The sequence below is a fragment of the Colossoma macropomum genome, unplaced genomic scaffold, assembly GCF_904425465.1.
Source record: "Colossoma macropomum unplaced genomic scaffold, Colossoma_macropomum, whole genome shotgun sequence".
In the NCBI taxonomy this organism is placed as follows: domain Eukaryota; kingdom Metazoa; phylum Chordata; class Actinopteri; order Characiformes; family Serrasalmidae; genus Colossoma; species Colossoma macropomum.
In genome coordinates, this window is record NW_023494792.1 from 6,774,408 (window position 1) to 6,787,127 (window position 12,720).

The following is a 12,720-nucleotide window of genomic DNA, read 5'->3' on the forward strand; positions in this document are numbered from 1 at the left end:
GATTTTTGTTCAAAATAAAATGGACCTCAACGTTACTCTATTACAGCCTGTAACTATAACAAAGCAAAAACTGTACAATAGTAAGAAATCCTACAGTCATGCAATTAACACATAACCTCTGTGTGGTGAGCAGAGTTATTTCTCATGTAATTCGATTTCTGGCATCATGGGGGGAAGTGGTTTCAGAGCTAACTTGTGCCTAAAAGTGTGAAAACAAAGGCTGTTTTTGTCATGTCATATGAAGCATTCCTCCTTGAAGAGCATATTTGCTTTTACAAACACTGGGAGGGGTTATGGAACATTTAGTCTAGGCCATAAAAAATACTGACAAAAAAGCTACTCATTTTAATGTCAATCTAGTCAGGAGACTACCACCCAGATAGCAAATAAATATGCATACAGCCTGGAAAACATACAGTTCCGGGTCACGTCCAACATGCCAGAACCATTTTTGTCAGCCCATCTAGCAGCTGGATCTTATCTGGCAGCCAGATGTTATCTGGACATGGACAACTTCTGTCCTACAACAAATCTGTTCCAGGATTCACTTCAGACATGGTTAAGTGCTTTTTACAACTACTACTTTTTTCCTTACTATGAGTAGTGCTACGAATAATTTTTACTACTGCTATTATCACTACTACTACTACTGCTATGACTAATAATAATAATAATAATAATAATAATAATAATAATGAGAGGAAGATGAATGTATGTAGCAAACATTAAGTATTTAATATTTGACCAGGGTAAACTGATGTTATATTATATATAAATTAATGCTATTAGGTTAATGGTAAGATGTAATTTAAAACACGTTTACAACATGCTTTCCTATTCGATGTATTATTTTATTCCTAAATGACGAATGTGTTTTTGTCCTGTTTTGTCTTGTAGGACAATGGACTATTAATTGTTTTCTGTAGCAAAAAAAGACGACCGAATATTAAAGCCACAACAGTTGGCTGTAATTTCCAATTATCTTGTGGAGGCAAAAGCAGGATTAATATGAGTTGTACTACAAAAAAGCAGAAGAGCTACCGCCCCTCTGCTCTGATAGCGAGCATGATTCACTGCCTTACACTGACTGACATCATCTGCCCAGAGGCTGCTTTAAAAACACAGCTAGCCTAAAGAAAGGGAGTCGTGTCGTGTAATTCGTGTAACTCGACAAACACCAAAACTGGCCATCTACAGTGAAACCGAAGACTTCAGACGTTGCACTGGGCCAGTCCACCACCACCACGTCAACATACGGCTAGCAAAACAAACCAGTAAGCGCTAAGTGAGCTAGCTTTGCTGCAAGGCAGCGTCAGGTCCGGCCAAGTAAACACAGCAAAACACCCAGCGAAATAACACTATAACTCACGAGGGTAAAGTTGACTTCCTTCTCGCCATCTTATTGCCAGAATTTTCCCGGTCCACCTTACACGGTGCAGCAGTTACAGGCACCAGAACGTAACTGCTGCACCATTTAAGGTGGAACGGAACAATTCGATCAAGAAGCTGTCGAATAAGAAGCTGACTTCAGCCTCGCAGCTTAAATAACTCGGTGTCATTCATCAGGCTAGCTGACCTGGCACGTCTAAAAGTGCATTTACGGCAAATATGTATTTTTGTACAAAGAAACAGCAGCGTGATGTTGCATAAACACGAATACACACCAGTGATGCCTCCTCCTTTGCCGTGTCCCTTCCTCCGCTGGAGAATAAAGAAGGGGTTCGCCCTTTCACTGACCCACAGCGCGTTAGCGAGCAGCACCTCCTCCGGAGTGATCCACATTGCTGCAGCTGAAAGTCTTCCTCTTTTACCTCCCAATCAGTCGTGCCCCGAAAACACCAACTCTGACCATGCCAAAGTGGACAGACTGCCCGCCTGTCGTCTCTGTTTATCTACATGGGCCTGCAGCAGCAGCGGCAGCAGCTGAGACCGAGCGGAAGAAGCCACCGACTGTGACCACAGCACCAAAATGACGGCACACGCTGGAAGCGATTTCAAAATAAGAGTTGGAGGTCCTGACGCTTCTGCAGACTTGTGTACATTTTTCGCTTTAATTGTGTTTTTCTACCATCTCAGATGAAACATGCTCAGTAAGAGATAGTAAATATGTTACTACTTTATTACCAAACATGTTAGGAAAGCAGGAAAAATATCACAGATAAAATATTTAACCCTCTGTTGCAAACATGTCACAAAACTACAAAAAACAAGTTTAAAGTATGCTGTTCATGCCTGGTACTGACCAAGGGTCACTAAAACTGCATATCCCAAAAGTCACCACTCTAGCTACACTGTATTATAGAATAATTTGTGGTGAAAAAAAAGATATTCTGAATTTTACAGCATGTCTCCTAATAACACCTTTGCTTTGAGGTTTTGAGCAAATTCAGCAATCTTCCAAGTGAATATTTTACCTGTGATATGTTTTTCCTTATTTTCTAACGTGTTTGGTGATAAAATAATTACCATACATAAATAAAAGATGTACATAACAAAATTAAGTAATTGTTGTGAATTTTGCTAAAATACAACTATGGACCTCAGTTTCCACCAGTTTATTGTTTATATATAAAAAATAACATATGTATTGTTATGTTATAAACCGACTTAAATAAAATTGCACTTTGTTAATCACAATGAGAAAATTCAATAATCTTTATCCCATTGGTGTAATTTTGCAACATTTCCCCAAAACTAACCCAAAGCAAAAAGTAAAATGATTATAGTTTAGAAATATAGAGTGTAAAAACTATAGTTCAAAAGGGAAAAATGGAAATACACCAGCAAAATCAAGGGTTAACATTAGAATAAGCAGGCTAAATAGATTTTAACCATGTGCCATTTTCAATTTCCCACATAATTAAACTTTTTTTTCATTTCTCTCATTTTGTATATCGTACTTTGTATAGTGTGGTATCTTAGCATTAGTTTTCAGAGAGATCAGTGGTTTCATGAGACAGAAGTGCTCCTCTCAGTGGTGGCAAGCGGTAGCACCCCTTCATCGTTCATGCCCCCAGGGCTGATTTTTAGCAGCCTGTTATTTGGAGCATTAAACTGGTGTTTTCCCTGATTCAGCACATCCAATGTAGCCTATGGAGAGGCTAATAAGTTGCCCTAAATCAAAACATGTCCTGCCCAAAAGATGTTTAGCTACAGAGAGCGTTCACAGTAATTGAACATGCTAGACGTTTTCTCCCCATCACTCCAATCTTACAGGGTCCCGCATGTTTTTTTTTGGCCCCAGTCTTTTTTTTTTCACTATACACATCAGCTCCACTCTGCTATATTTTCACAGAAATAACATTTCATGTCAAAGTTATGCTGACAATACACAGTTTTTATTTCTCTGAAGCCTGGCCAATACTCTGCTTTAAAGATACTGACCTCTCTCTTGGATACAAAAGACCAGACGGCTGATAACTTTTAAGTCGATGTTCAAAGCTTAAATGTACCGTTCTGTTAACAAGTATTTGCCCCTCACCAGATTTCTTCTATTTTTGCTAATTTGTCACATGTAAATGTTTCAGATCATCCAACTATGATTTGGTTGGATGTGGTTTGGTTTTGAAAGCGTTTTTTGTTGGTCTGTGTATTTTTAATCTTTTCTTTGTATTCCTTCCTTTCATTCTTTTCATGACCCTATCTGCATAAAGCAATTCAGCACAATGGTAAAAAATATAGTCAAATATAGCTATGTGCTATGATGTGTTAAGAACATCTTGACTACTTGCTGTATATTTGACTCAAACTGAAACATTCACTTTAACTCTGATGTTTCTTTAAATGAACCTTTAAATCAGCCATTGTATAAGTTATATAAGGTCATATAGGCCAACTGCATAGGGTATTAGTGTTTTTTGTTTATATGAGCTAATTCATAAAAAAAAAAGTTAATTGACCCTCTACAGTGTCGCCTCAGTGTAACAAACTCATTATCTGTACTTTACAATGACATGAAACATATTTATTCAAGAACAGTTAACTGATTAATAATTAAGGGAAGAATGTAAAATCTTTTATTGAGTACCACATCTTGTGATGGGCATTTTTCATCTCCTTCTGGTATGGTGTTCTACACATTTTTGCTCAGAAAAGCAATTTTTCATTATTTTTCATTGACCCAAAAATATGATTTACATTTGTTAGCATGTAAAGTTTCTTTATTTACACTCATTATCATGTAAATGATGTTTGTGTTAGAAGAATTTGCTTTAAATATGCATGTTGCCTAGAAGCAACACTGTCTCGCAGTAGAATGGATACAGCAATAATGTGTCATTCATGCAGCCACTGGAAGGTGTGCTGAAGTTGTCATGTATATTTTATTTAGAATTGCACTTTTAAAAATATTTTTTGTGCTTTTATTTTAGAAATCTAACATATCTAATATATGTATAACATATTTATTTAGCATGTATGCAACGTTAGTGGCTACAAGCCCAGTAAAGTCAATCAGGCTATCAAGATATGAGAGAGAAACTTTGTTTAGTATTCTCTATGAAGAACATTTTAAAAAATGCCAACATCAGAGAAACATGACATCTCTATGTTGGCTTTCTTGCTCATTTATTCCCACAATAATCTCCATGTCTGTCTGAAGGATCAAAAACACCAAATCCAGAGCTCTTCTCCAAGCCTCTAACTTCACTGTCACATTATCATACACTCCCACCATTTCTCTTTCTCTCTCCACCATGCTATCTCCTTCACTTTCTCTCTCTCCTCGTAATGCTTTTGTGTAAAAATACTTTTTCAGAAGAGTCTCCAGCATCTCAGTTTTCAGAGAGCTCCTGCTCTCAAAGTCCTTTAGGTGCTGGGCTATACATGTCCATGCCTGTGCTTTGGCCACAACCTGACCAGCATTCACCTTCAGAGTTGAAATATAGTCCATCCAGCTGTCTGCCATCAGCTGCAGAATCGTGGTCTCATATGGTGCTGTTGCTCTTGCTGCCTCTCCCTGGCTAGCTATAGTGGACTGGGACATGTCTATGCATTTGTAGAGCTGGTGAATGCACAGCAGTTCAGCAGCCCCTCCACCAGGTAGCAGTTTTCCATCTTTGAGTGCATGGTGCAACCGGTAAGCGCAGCTCCAGAACTGGTCCACCAGGCTCTGAAGCTTAGCATGGACTGAGCTAGCGACGACTGCCGTGACCAGAGAAGTTCCACTAGCAACGACGTTCAACAGTATATTTTCGGTCTTCCCTTCACCACGATACTCTCTCAGCACGTTCACGCAGACTCCAGCACCCACACAACGCTCGCTGAGCTGTGTGACATACGAGATGGGAATGGCTCCTGTAGTTGTAGAAAAGTCTTTCAAAATGTTTGCCTTCACACGCTCGATGACCAGAATGTTGTGATTAAGGCAGTGGTCTTTCAGCTGTGCGGTGACCACTCCGGTCACAAGAAGAACATCTATGCTGAGCTTCAGAAGTTTTCCCAATGCACCATCTATCCATTCCTCCTCTCGACTGACCCCCGTCAAGGTAGAGCAATCACTAACGTATGTGATGTTTTTAGACCTGTTGAAACCTACATGACGGTACGTCTCGCTCAAGTCGCCATTGATTAGGCCGATTTTTAATGTCCGCTCTTTTAAATGCTTGACTAGTGATGCCTGCTCAACACACAACAATAAGACATATCCGTGAAGTACGCAAGAGTGCTCCTCAGAGAGCCCTGGCAAAGGGCATGTCACCAACCTATCAACATCTAGAACCTGACTCTGATCTTCATGCTTTCCATGTCTAGACTGAATCCTGCTAGCCTCTACCACTAAACTCATGGAAGCCTCACAGCCATGGCTGACAGCTTCAGCTAGCTGATCTACGTTGAACGTTTTTGAGCTCTTTTGGCACAAAGTTTCGGCTGACTGTGTCCCCTCAGCCTCATTGCTACTTGAATTAAAATGCCTGCTGTGCTTTAGTTTTATTCTATGCTTTGTTGGAAGTGTCTTTTTGATGGAATCCAGGTTAAACACTCCATTTATGGTCCTAATAGTGTTCTGAGTTGATTCCTGTCCCCCTGTAGTCAGTGAAAGCTCTGTGGGTAAGCCATCCTCAGCCTTCATACAGTCACCACTATTCGGTTGCTTCAGTAAAGTGCCCTTACACACAACCTCCTCCACAGTCACAGCATTGCGCATGCAGGCCTCCACACACAGGTCTAGGCCTTTTGACATGCCAGCTATTATATGTGGAATTGAGATGCCTTTGTGAAGACATTCCAGTGCCACCCTGCTCCAGACCCCTGCCAGGAAAACCAGCGTGCTTGTGCCTGAGCGCAGTGCCTCCTGATGGGCCCGAGTGGTCTCGTACAGCAGCTGCCCCACAGAGTCGCTGAGCTCAAGCTGCTCCAGCAGACGGTAACAGGAGCAGACCAGTGCTGCCTCCGCACTAGCCTCATCTTGGATGAATTTGTAGGCTTTGTTGGGACCCAAAAAAGCATGAGTTGCAGCAGCCATGGCTTCCAGCTGCTGGAGCCCAGTATGGCGACCCTGGTTTATTGCTCCAGTTCTCAGTAGTGACATCTGTGTGGAACAGCGACATAAAGGGAGAGATTAATGGTTAGAGTGATACAGTTACTTGAAAGACTGCAATGATATTGACATGAAACAAGGTACCAGCGCATTCAGTTCTGTACCCAAACAAAAGAAAAGAACAGTCTTACTGCTGTAGGGTGAGTTAAAAGTGTACAGTTTTATTGTTGTACGGTGAATTAAACCAGCAATGTTTCGTTGTTGTATGGTGTGAATTAAACCTGCACAATATTGTAGTATAAGCCTCCTCCGAGTTAGTATTTTCTCTGTTTTATATTGGGAGCAAATTGTTGGCATTCGTTTACTTCTTTCCTTCTTTTAAGCATTTTCTTTATGTAGACTAGCAATGATGTGTCTGCTCAGCACTCCTTGTTTTATACTAATTTCTTCATTTCCAGTCAAATTTTCGTCTTATATTAATGAGTCGTTTCTCATTTTATTTTAGTCTCCATATAAACCACTTTGTGAACTAGTGTCTTTGTATCATTATTATGTTCCTATGGTCCCTCAGAATACCCCCTACATAGGCTTACAAAGTACACATGAATTCGACAACACACTCTACAGGCAAATAAATCTGTGCAAATCAAATCCGTTGAGCTGTTACTGAAGAAATGGCAAAGCTGTCTCGGATCAGTAAGCAAACCTGTGTGTGCTTGTGGAGTCTTTTAGCTAACTTAGCTGCCATTTTAGCAAGCCGTCCCAAACTCCAGGTAAATCCAGAAAACCTAACAAGCGGCCGTGCAGCAAACGACCAAATCGTGAATTCACCCAGCAGAGACTCTGAGCTACAGCACCGACCGAGTTAAAAAGGAAAAAAGACACTAACCTTCTCCGCAGCAGCGTCCAAAACCTGCACACATCCTCAGCGGAGTCGACACACGCATGCGCACTCTACGCTAGCACCAAACCCTCGCTTGTTGCTAAGAGACAGAGTCTAAACGAACACGCAACTGCCACTCAAACGCTGAAAGTCCCGCCCCCATGACTCCGATTGGTCTGATCGCAGCGCTCGTAGACCTCAGCTAGATTTCTATTCGACCACTTCGTTGTCCCTCTCTTGATAACCACGCCCATTAAAAAAGTTGTTTGACACCCGCGAGTACTAAGTAGGCTAACTAAGCAGCTCACAATTTACCTTTTGTTTGTTGTACAAAAATAATTGCCTGGATACTTCAGGGTTAACATGGTAAGAAGTCAATGTTAACGTACTCTGTGATGTGTTACTGAAAAATACAGGTTAAAATAAATAGTTCCAGACAGCGAAAACCTGACAGATGTTCTTGTTAGCTAGTTAGCCAGCCGTGAAGCTAACGTTGGACTGTTATGGTAACCACTAACGTTAGTTTTGCTCTTTCGCTAGCTGGCTAAACCTAGAGGGTGAGAGTAAGTTAAGCTACCGGTTAGTAATTTCGCCATCACCGGTGCGGTGTCGCTAGATAACAAGGTCTCTCTGAACGTGTGGAGTTGCATATAAAGTTAGCTGTGTTTCCTTTATGTTGTTGTTGTAACTATGGCTCATGTGTGCACACGGATAGTGAGGTAGCTAACCTAGCTAACGTTCTTATGCTAGCCATGCTTTTCTTACCTTGCCTACAATGAAGAGTAAGCGCAACGAAACTATTTTAACAGCCAGCCAAGTTACTTTTTAAATGATCTAACAATATATTAAAGGGGAATTCCACCGTTTTTTCAAATTTTCTGTATAATTCAGTCGTCGAGATGTAAACAAATTCATTCAGAGTGATTTGATGATAAATGGTTCATTGTAGAGGAAATTGCAGACTCAGATTTCTGTACAGTAGTGATGATGGGAACCTGGGGTCGCAATGTCTACAACACAAACATAGCCGTTTTATTTACTATCCAAAACGACCAGTGAACCTACACGTGTCTTCTGTACTTTTTAATAGTAAAATAGTTGTAAATCTGGAAAAATATTTTTTCTTTGAGAACTGTTTTGCCTCACAACGCACTGTGTGTACTCCTCCACCATGAATGGCTTTTAAAAATATACCTAGTTTAAGCCAAATCTCTACCTCAGAACCTTAGTAAAACAATGCCTCAGACATCAGACAGCATATTTGTAAGCATATAATGTAGAAACTATCTGTGAGGGAACTTTTAGAGGTCACCACCACTATGAACAATTCCGACTAAGAGAATGGAGCGAAATCAAATCACTCAGTTACTTTATTTACATCTTTAATTATTTAAGAAAAAATCAGTGGAATTCCCCTTTAGCTGTCTGACATTAGCTTGACACTCATTTTTAAGTTACTCACAAATCCGCTCACTTTTACAGCCCCTGTATTTTGCTGAAAGAGGAATTCCACTGAATTTTAATCATTTCTGCTTAATTCAGTCATTGAGATGTAAACAAAGTAATTCAGAGTGATTTCGACTACAGAATAATGTCTTTTTTTACGCAGTGCCGTCTGAGGGGCTGAAGATTGTGGCCAACCGGTGTTGGTTTTCAGCCTTGTCCCTTGCATACAGAGATTTCTCCAGATTCTCTGAATTTGTTAATAATATTATGTACAGTAGGTGATGAAATCTCCAAGTTCTTTGCTATTTTACATTGAGAAACTGTTATTTTTGAATTGTTGCACTGTTTGCTCACTCAGTCTTTCACAGAGTGGTGAACCCCTAATCATCTTTGCTTCTGAAAGACTCAGCGTCTCCGAGATGCTCTTTTTATACCCAGTCATGTTCCTGACCTGTTTCCAATTATCCTAATTAGTTGTCAGATCATTGCACATCATTGCATTCTGTTTTTATTTGCAACGTCCCAAATTTTTTTGAAAACGGGGTTGTATGTCTCTGGTATCAGGCAACATATTTGTATCTATGGTTCACATCACCACCGCTGTGAGCAATTCTGACTGGGTAAGTTTCTCTAGATTAGAGAATTTCACTCTGAATGACTGTTTACATACATGCAGAAATAAAAAAAAAATATCTGTGGAATTCCCCCTTTAAGGCATGAAAAATAGAGTCTCTCAGGTTTAGCTCCCAACATGCATAAATAACCTTACCAAGTGTAAGAATTAACTTATCATAGGTACAGTCATTTTATTGATTTTGTTTAATAGCAACAATGAATTCATTGCTGTTACATTCTTGTAATTCAGCCCATACATGTATTCATACCTCTCTAGAATTTCTTAAACTTAAACAAGTTTACAATCCTGGCATCTGTAAGAGAAATTACAGACAGTCTCGACCCGCTCCTCTTGTGTTTCATACAGGCATCTAGCTTTAGAAAGCCCACTGCAACAGCAAACCAGCGGAAGAAAGCTGGCCCCAAACCAGACCTGACAGAGGAACAGAAGCAGGAGATCCGAGAGGCATTCGATCTGTTTGACACCGATGGTACAGGCACTATTGACGTTAAGGAGCTTAAGGTAAGAGAATGCACAGGAGATGTGAAATTTATTTTGTAATTTATCTGGAGAACCCCACTAAGGTAGTGCTTCCTTGTGTGTCTTTTCCTTGAAATCTGCAGAAAATCAAAGGCAACCTAGTGTATGCCACATTTGTATGTATTTTCTAGCTAATAATGGTGATTGGTTCTAAACACATGCTCTGATCCATTAAGGGGAAGAACTTGTATAATATGAGAACAACCACTTGCTGTTAGACCGCAAGAGAGAGCAAAGGGCCCTACAGTTCAGATCATATTGAGTTCTTGTTTGTCTTTAATTTCATGAAACAGTATTTCTGTACAGTTTTGAGACTGTGTTGTATTCACCTTTTATATCTTGTGGTCAAAATTTGTCTTCTTTCTCTCATTCAGGTCGCTATGCGAGCTCTTGGCTTTGAGCCAAAGAAGGAGGAGATAAAGAAGATGATTGCTGACATTGATAAAGAAGGCTCAGGCACCATCGACTTCAATGACTTTCTCTCCATGATGACACAGAAAATGGTGAATTGTCTAAATAAGCAAAACAGTAAAATGCATGAGAAGACATCAAATACACTTCTAATAGATATAGTAATAAAACAACATTTTCACATAGTTATGCAGTATATTCTACATATTAGAATGACCCTCTGTGAAGTACATCAGTGCACTGTGTACATTTCTCTGCATATATTGGCATGTAGAGCAAAACAGAAGTTTTCTGAGCTTGCTGCAGATTATGATTTTAGTTATTTTCCAATGCAGAGTGAAAAAGACTCAAAAGAAGAAATCCTGAAAGCATTCAGATTGTTCGATGATGATGGAACTGGGAAAATTTCGTTCAAAAATCTCAAGCGAGTCGCCAAAGAGCTTGGAGAGAACCTCACAGATGAGGAATTACAGGTGAGTCTGGTTATATGAAATAACCTTTAACATTTTCTGCAGAAATGCAGGAGGTATGCAACGTAATGGAAACACCTCACTGACGATTTTATCAGAAACACCAACCTTATACAGTGGGGTCCAAAAGGTGGAACCTGGAAATAAACAAACAACAAATCAATTGGTGTGGTCTCAGACTTTTGGGCCCCACTGTACATGCACTTTGTAAGGCCACCACTGATATTATTTGAGTGGTGGATAAATAGTTATACATGTATTATGCAGCAACAAACAGACTACAGTCAGTTGTTTTAAACCACAGAGTGCACCTATATAGTCTACCTGCTAAAATTGAGTATGCATATTTCATGTGTTGTTTACATCATTTTGTACATGAACAAAGATTTCCTCAGTTTTGTGTAAAAACAGCTTCTTGCGTCATGATGTTCCACTAGACATGATGAACTGAGGCTGTGTGTGCCTGACCCGGTACATACTAGATTCTATGTGATTCATTCGTTTTGATCATAAGACTCACAATGAAGAACAAACAGCTGATGGCATCAGGGAAATGTTTTTGTGAGTGTCTAACATTTTGTTCCATATCATTTTAACACCTATTTCCTCTCTGTCAGGAAATGATAGACGAGGCAGACAGAGATGGAGATGGAGAAATCAACGAACAGGAGTTCTTACGGATAATGAAGAAGACCAACCTGTACTAAATTCTCTTCTTTCTTTTCCTTTTTTTGTCTCACTTTTGTCTTCACCATCACTCTCACACAAACCGCTTGGTTGATATAGCAGCAGTCTGAAACTCCTTTTTTTTTTTTGCAGTATCTTTGAAATTTTGGTACACTTCATTTCTTTCTTTTATAAGATTTGTAAAAATTATTTAATCTTTACTAATTTTGTACACTATTGAAAAACAGAAATAAATGTGTATTTGCCTAATTTCTTGGATTTCTTTTGTATGTGTATATTAATTTAGTTAAAGGGGATTCCACTGATTTGATGTACATTCAGAATTGTTTACGGTGGTGGTGATGGGAACCAGATGTCCACAGCATTTGATGTCTTTAAAAACCACCTCACAGAAAGTTACATGAAATGGTTATGAATATGATGCCCCTGTTCAAATGACATGGTTTATTTGTTTTCTAAGTCAAAGTAAGTGTCCTCTACAGAGAACACATTTTAGTGTACAATCACTTTTTATTTGCTGAATTTAACATACTGGAAAAAATACACAAAATATTGTGACATATTTACTTATTTTTTTCAGATTTACCACTATTTTATCATTATCAACATTACATATAAAAATATAGACGTGTAGATTTACGGGACATTTTCGATAGTTAATTAAATAGGTGTATTTGCATTGCAGACATTGTGACACCTGGTTCCTATCACCACCACTGTAAAGAAATCTGAGTCAGTAAGTTTCTCTACAATGAATCATTTCGCACTGAGCATCAAGCATTCTTTAAATCTCAATGACTGAATTATGCAGACATTTTGAAAAATTGGTGGAATTCCCCTTCAAGTAATATAGCTTTTGACTTTCAAGTGGCTTAATATAAGCTGTTTTTCAACATACAAAAGAGGCTCTCCATTTTGGAGTTTCTCTGTTCTGTTTCTCTGTAGGGGGCAACCTTGTATTTGCTTGGCCTTACTAGTGCTCATGAATGTTTTGAATCATTATCAAGTTCTTCTGAACCCACAGATAAAGATAAAAGGACATGGTTACAAGCAAGAGAAAAGCCAGAAACATAAAAGTCTGATATGTAACCCTGTCATTTAACATCAGATGAATATCAGATACTGCTCTTTTGACCTCTGAACACGTATTCAGCATTCTAAATTGCAAGATAGCAATTAGCAATTCATC

General features: G+C 39.2%; 3 protein-coding genes across 3 annotated transcripts in view; 1 reads left to right on the forward strand and 2 right to left on the reverse strand.

Annotated features, from left to right (window-relative positions):
• LOC118811499 (TBC1 domain family member 9B) overlaps positions 1 to 1,944 on the reverse strand; it is a 28,091-nt gene extending 26,147 nt beyond the window's left edge. The window contains 1 exon segment of the mRNA XM_036575724.1: positions 1,665 to 1,944. Coding sequence (XP_036431617.1) covers positions 1,665 to 1,782 — 118 coding nt within the window. The 5' untranslated portion in view covers positions 1,783 to 1,944.
• Positions 1,945 to 4,391: 2,447 nt separating this feature from the next.
• Positions 4,392 to 7,422, reverse strand: bbs12 (Bardet-Biedl syndrome 12). The gene is made up of 2 exons (XM_036575730.1): positions 7,368 to 7,422; positions 4,392 to 6,529 (listed from the first exon to the last, which is right to left on the reverse strand). The coding sequence occupies exon 2, from the start codon at positions 6,527 to 6,529 to the stop codon at positions 4,526 to 4,528; it is 2,004 nt and encodes a 667-aa protein (XP_036431623.1). The 5' UTR covers positions 7,368 to 7,422; the 3' UTR covers positions 4,392 to 4,525.
• Positions 7,423 to 7,614: 192 nt separating this feature from the next.
• On the forward strand, positions 7,615 to 11,780 carry cetn4 (centrin 4). Its single transcript, XM_036575731.1, has 5 exons — positions 7,615 to 7,727; positions 9,790 to 9,945; positions 10,338 to 10,466; positions 10,710 to 10,847; positions 11,462 to 11,780. Exons 1-5 carry the CDS (start codon positions 7,725 to 7,727, stop codon positions 11,549 to 11,551), a joined length of 516 nt encoding a protein of 171 aa, XP_036431624.1. The 5' UTR covers positions 7,615 to 7,724; the 3' UTR covers positions 11,552 to 11,780.
• Positions 11,781 to 12,720: the final 940 nt, after the last annotated feature.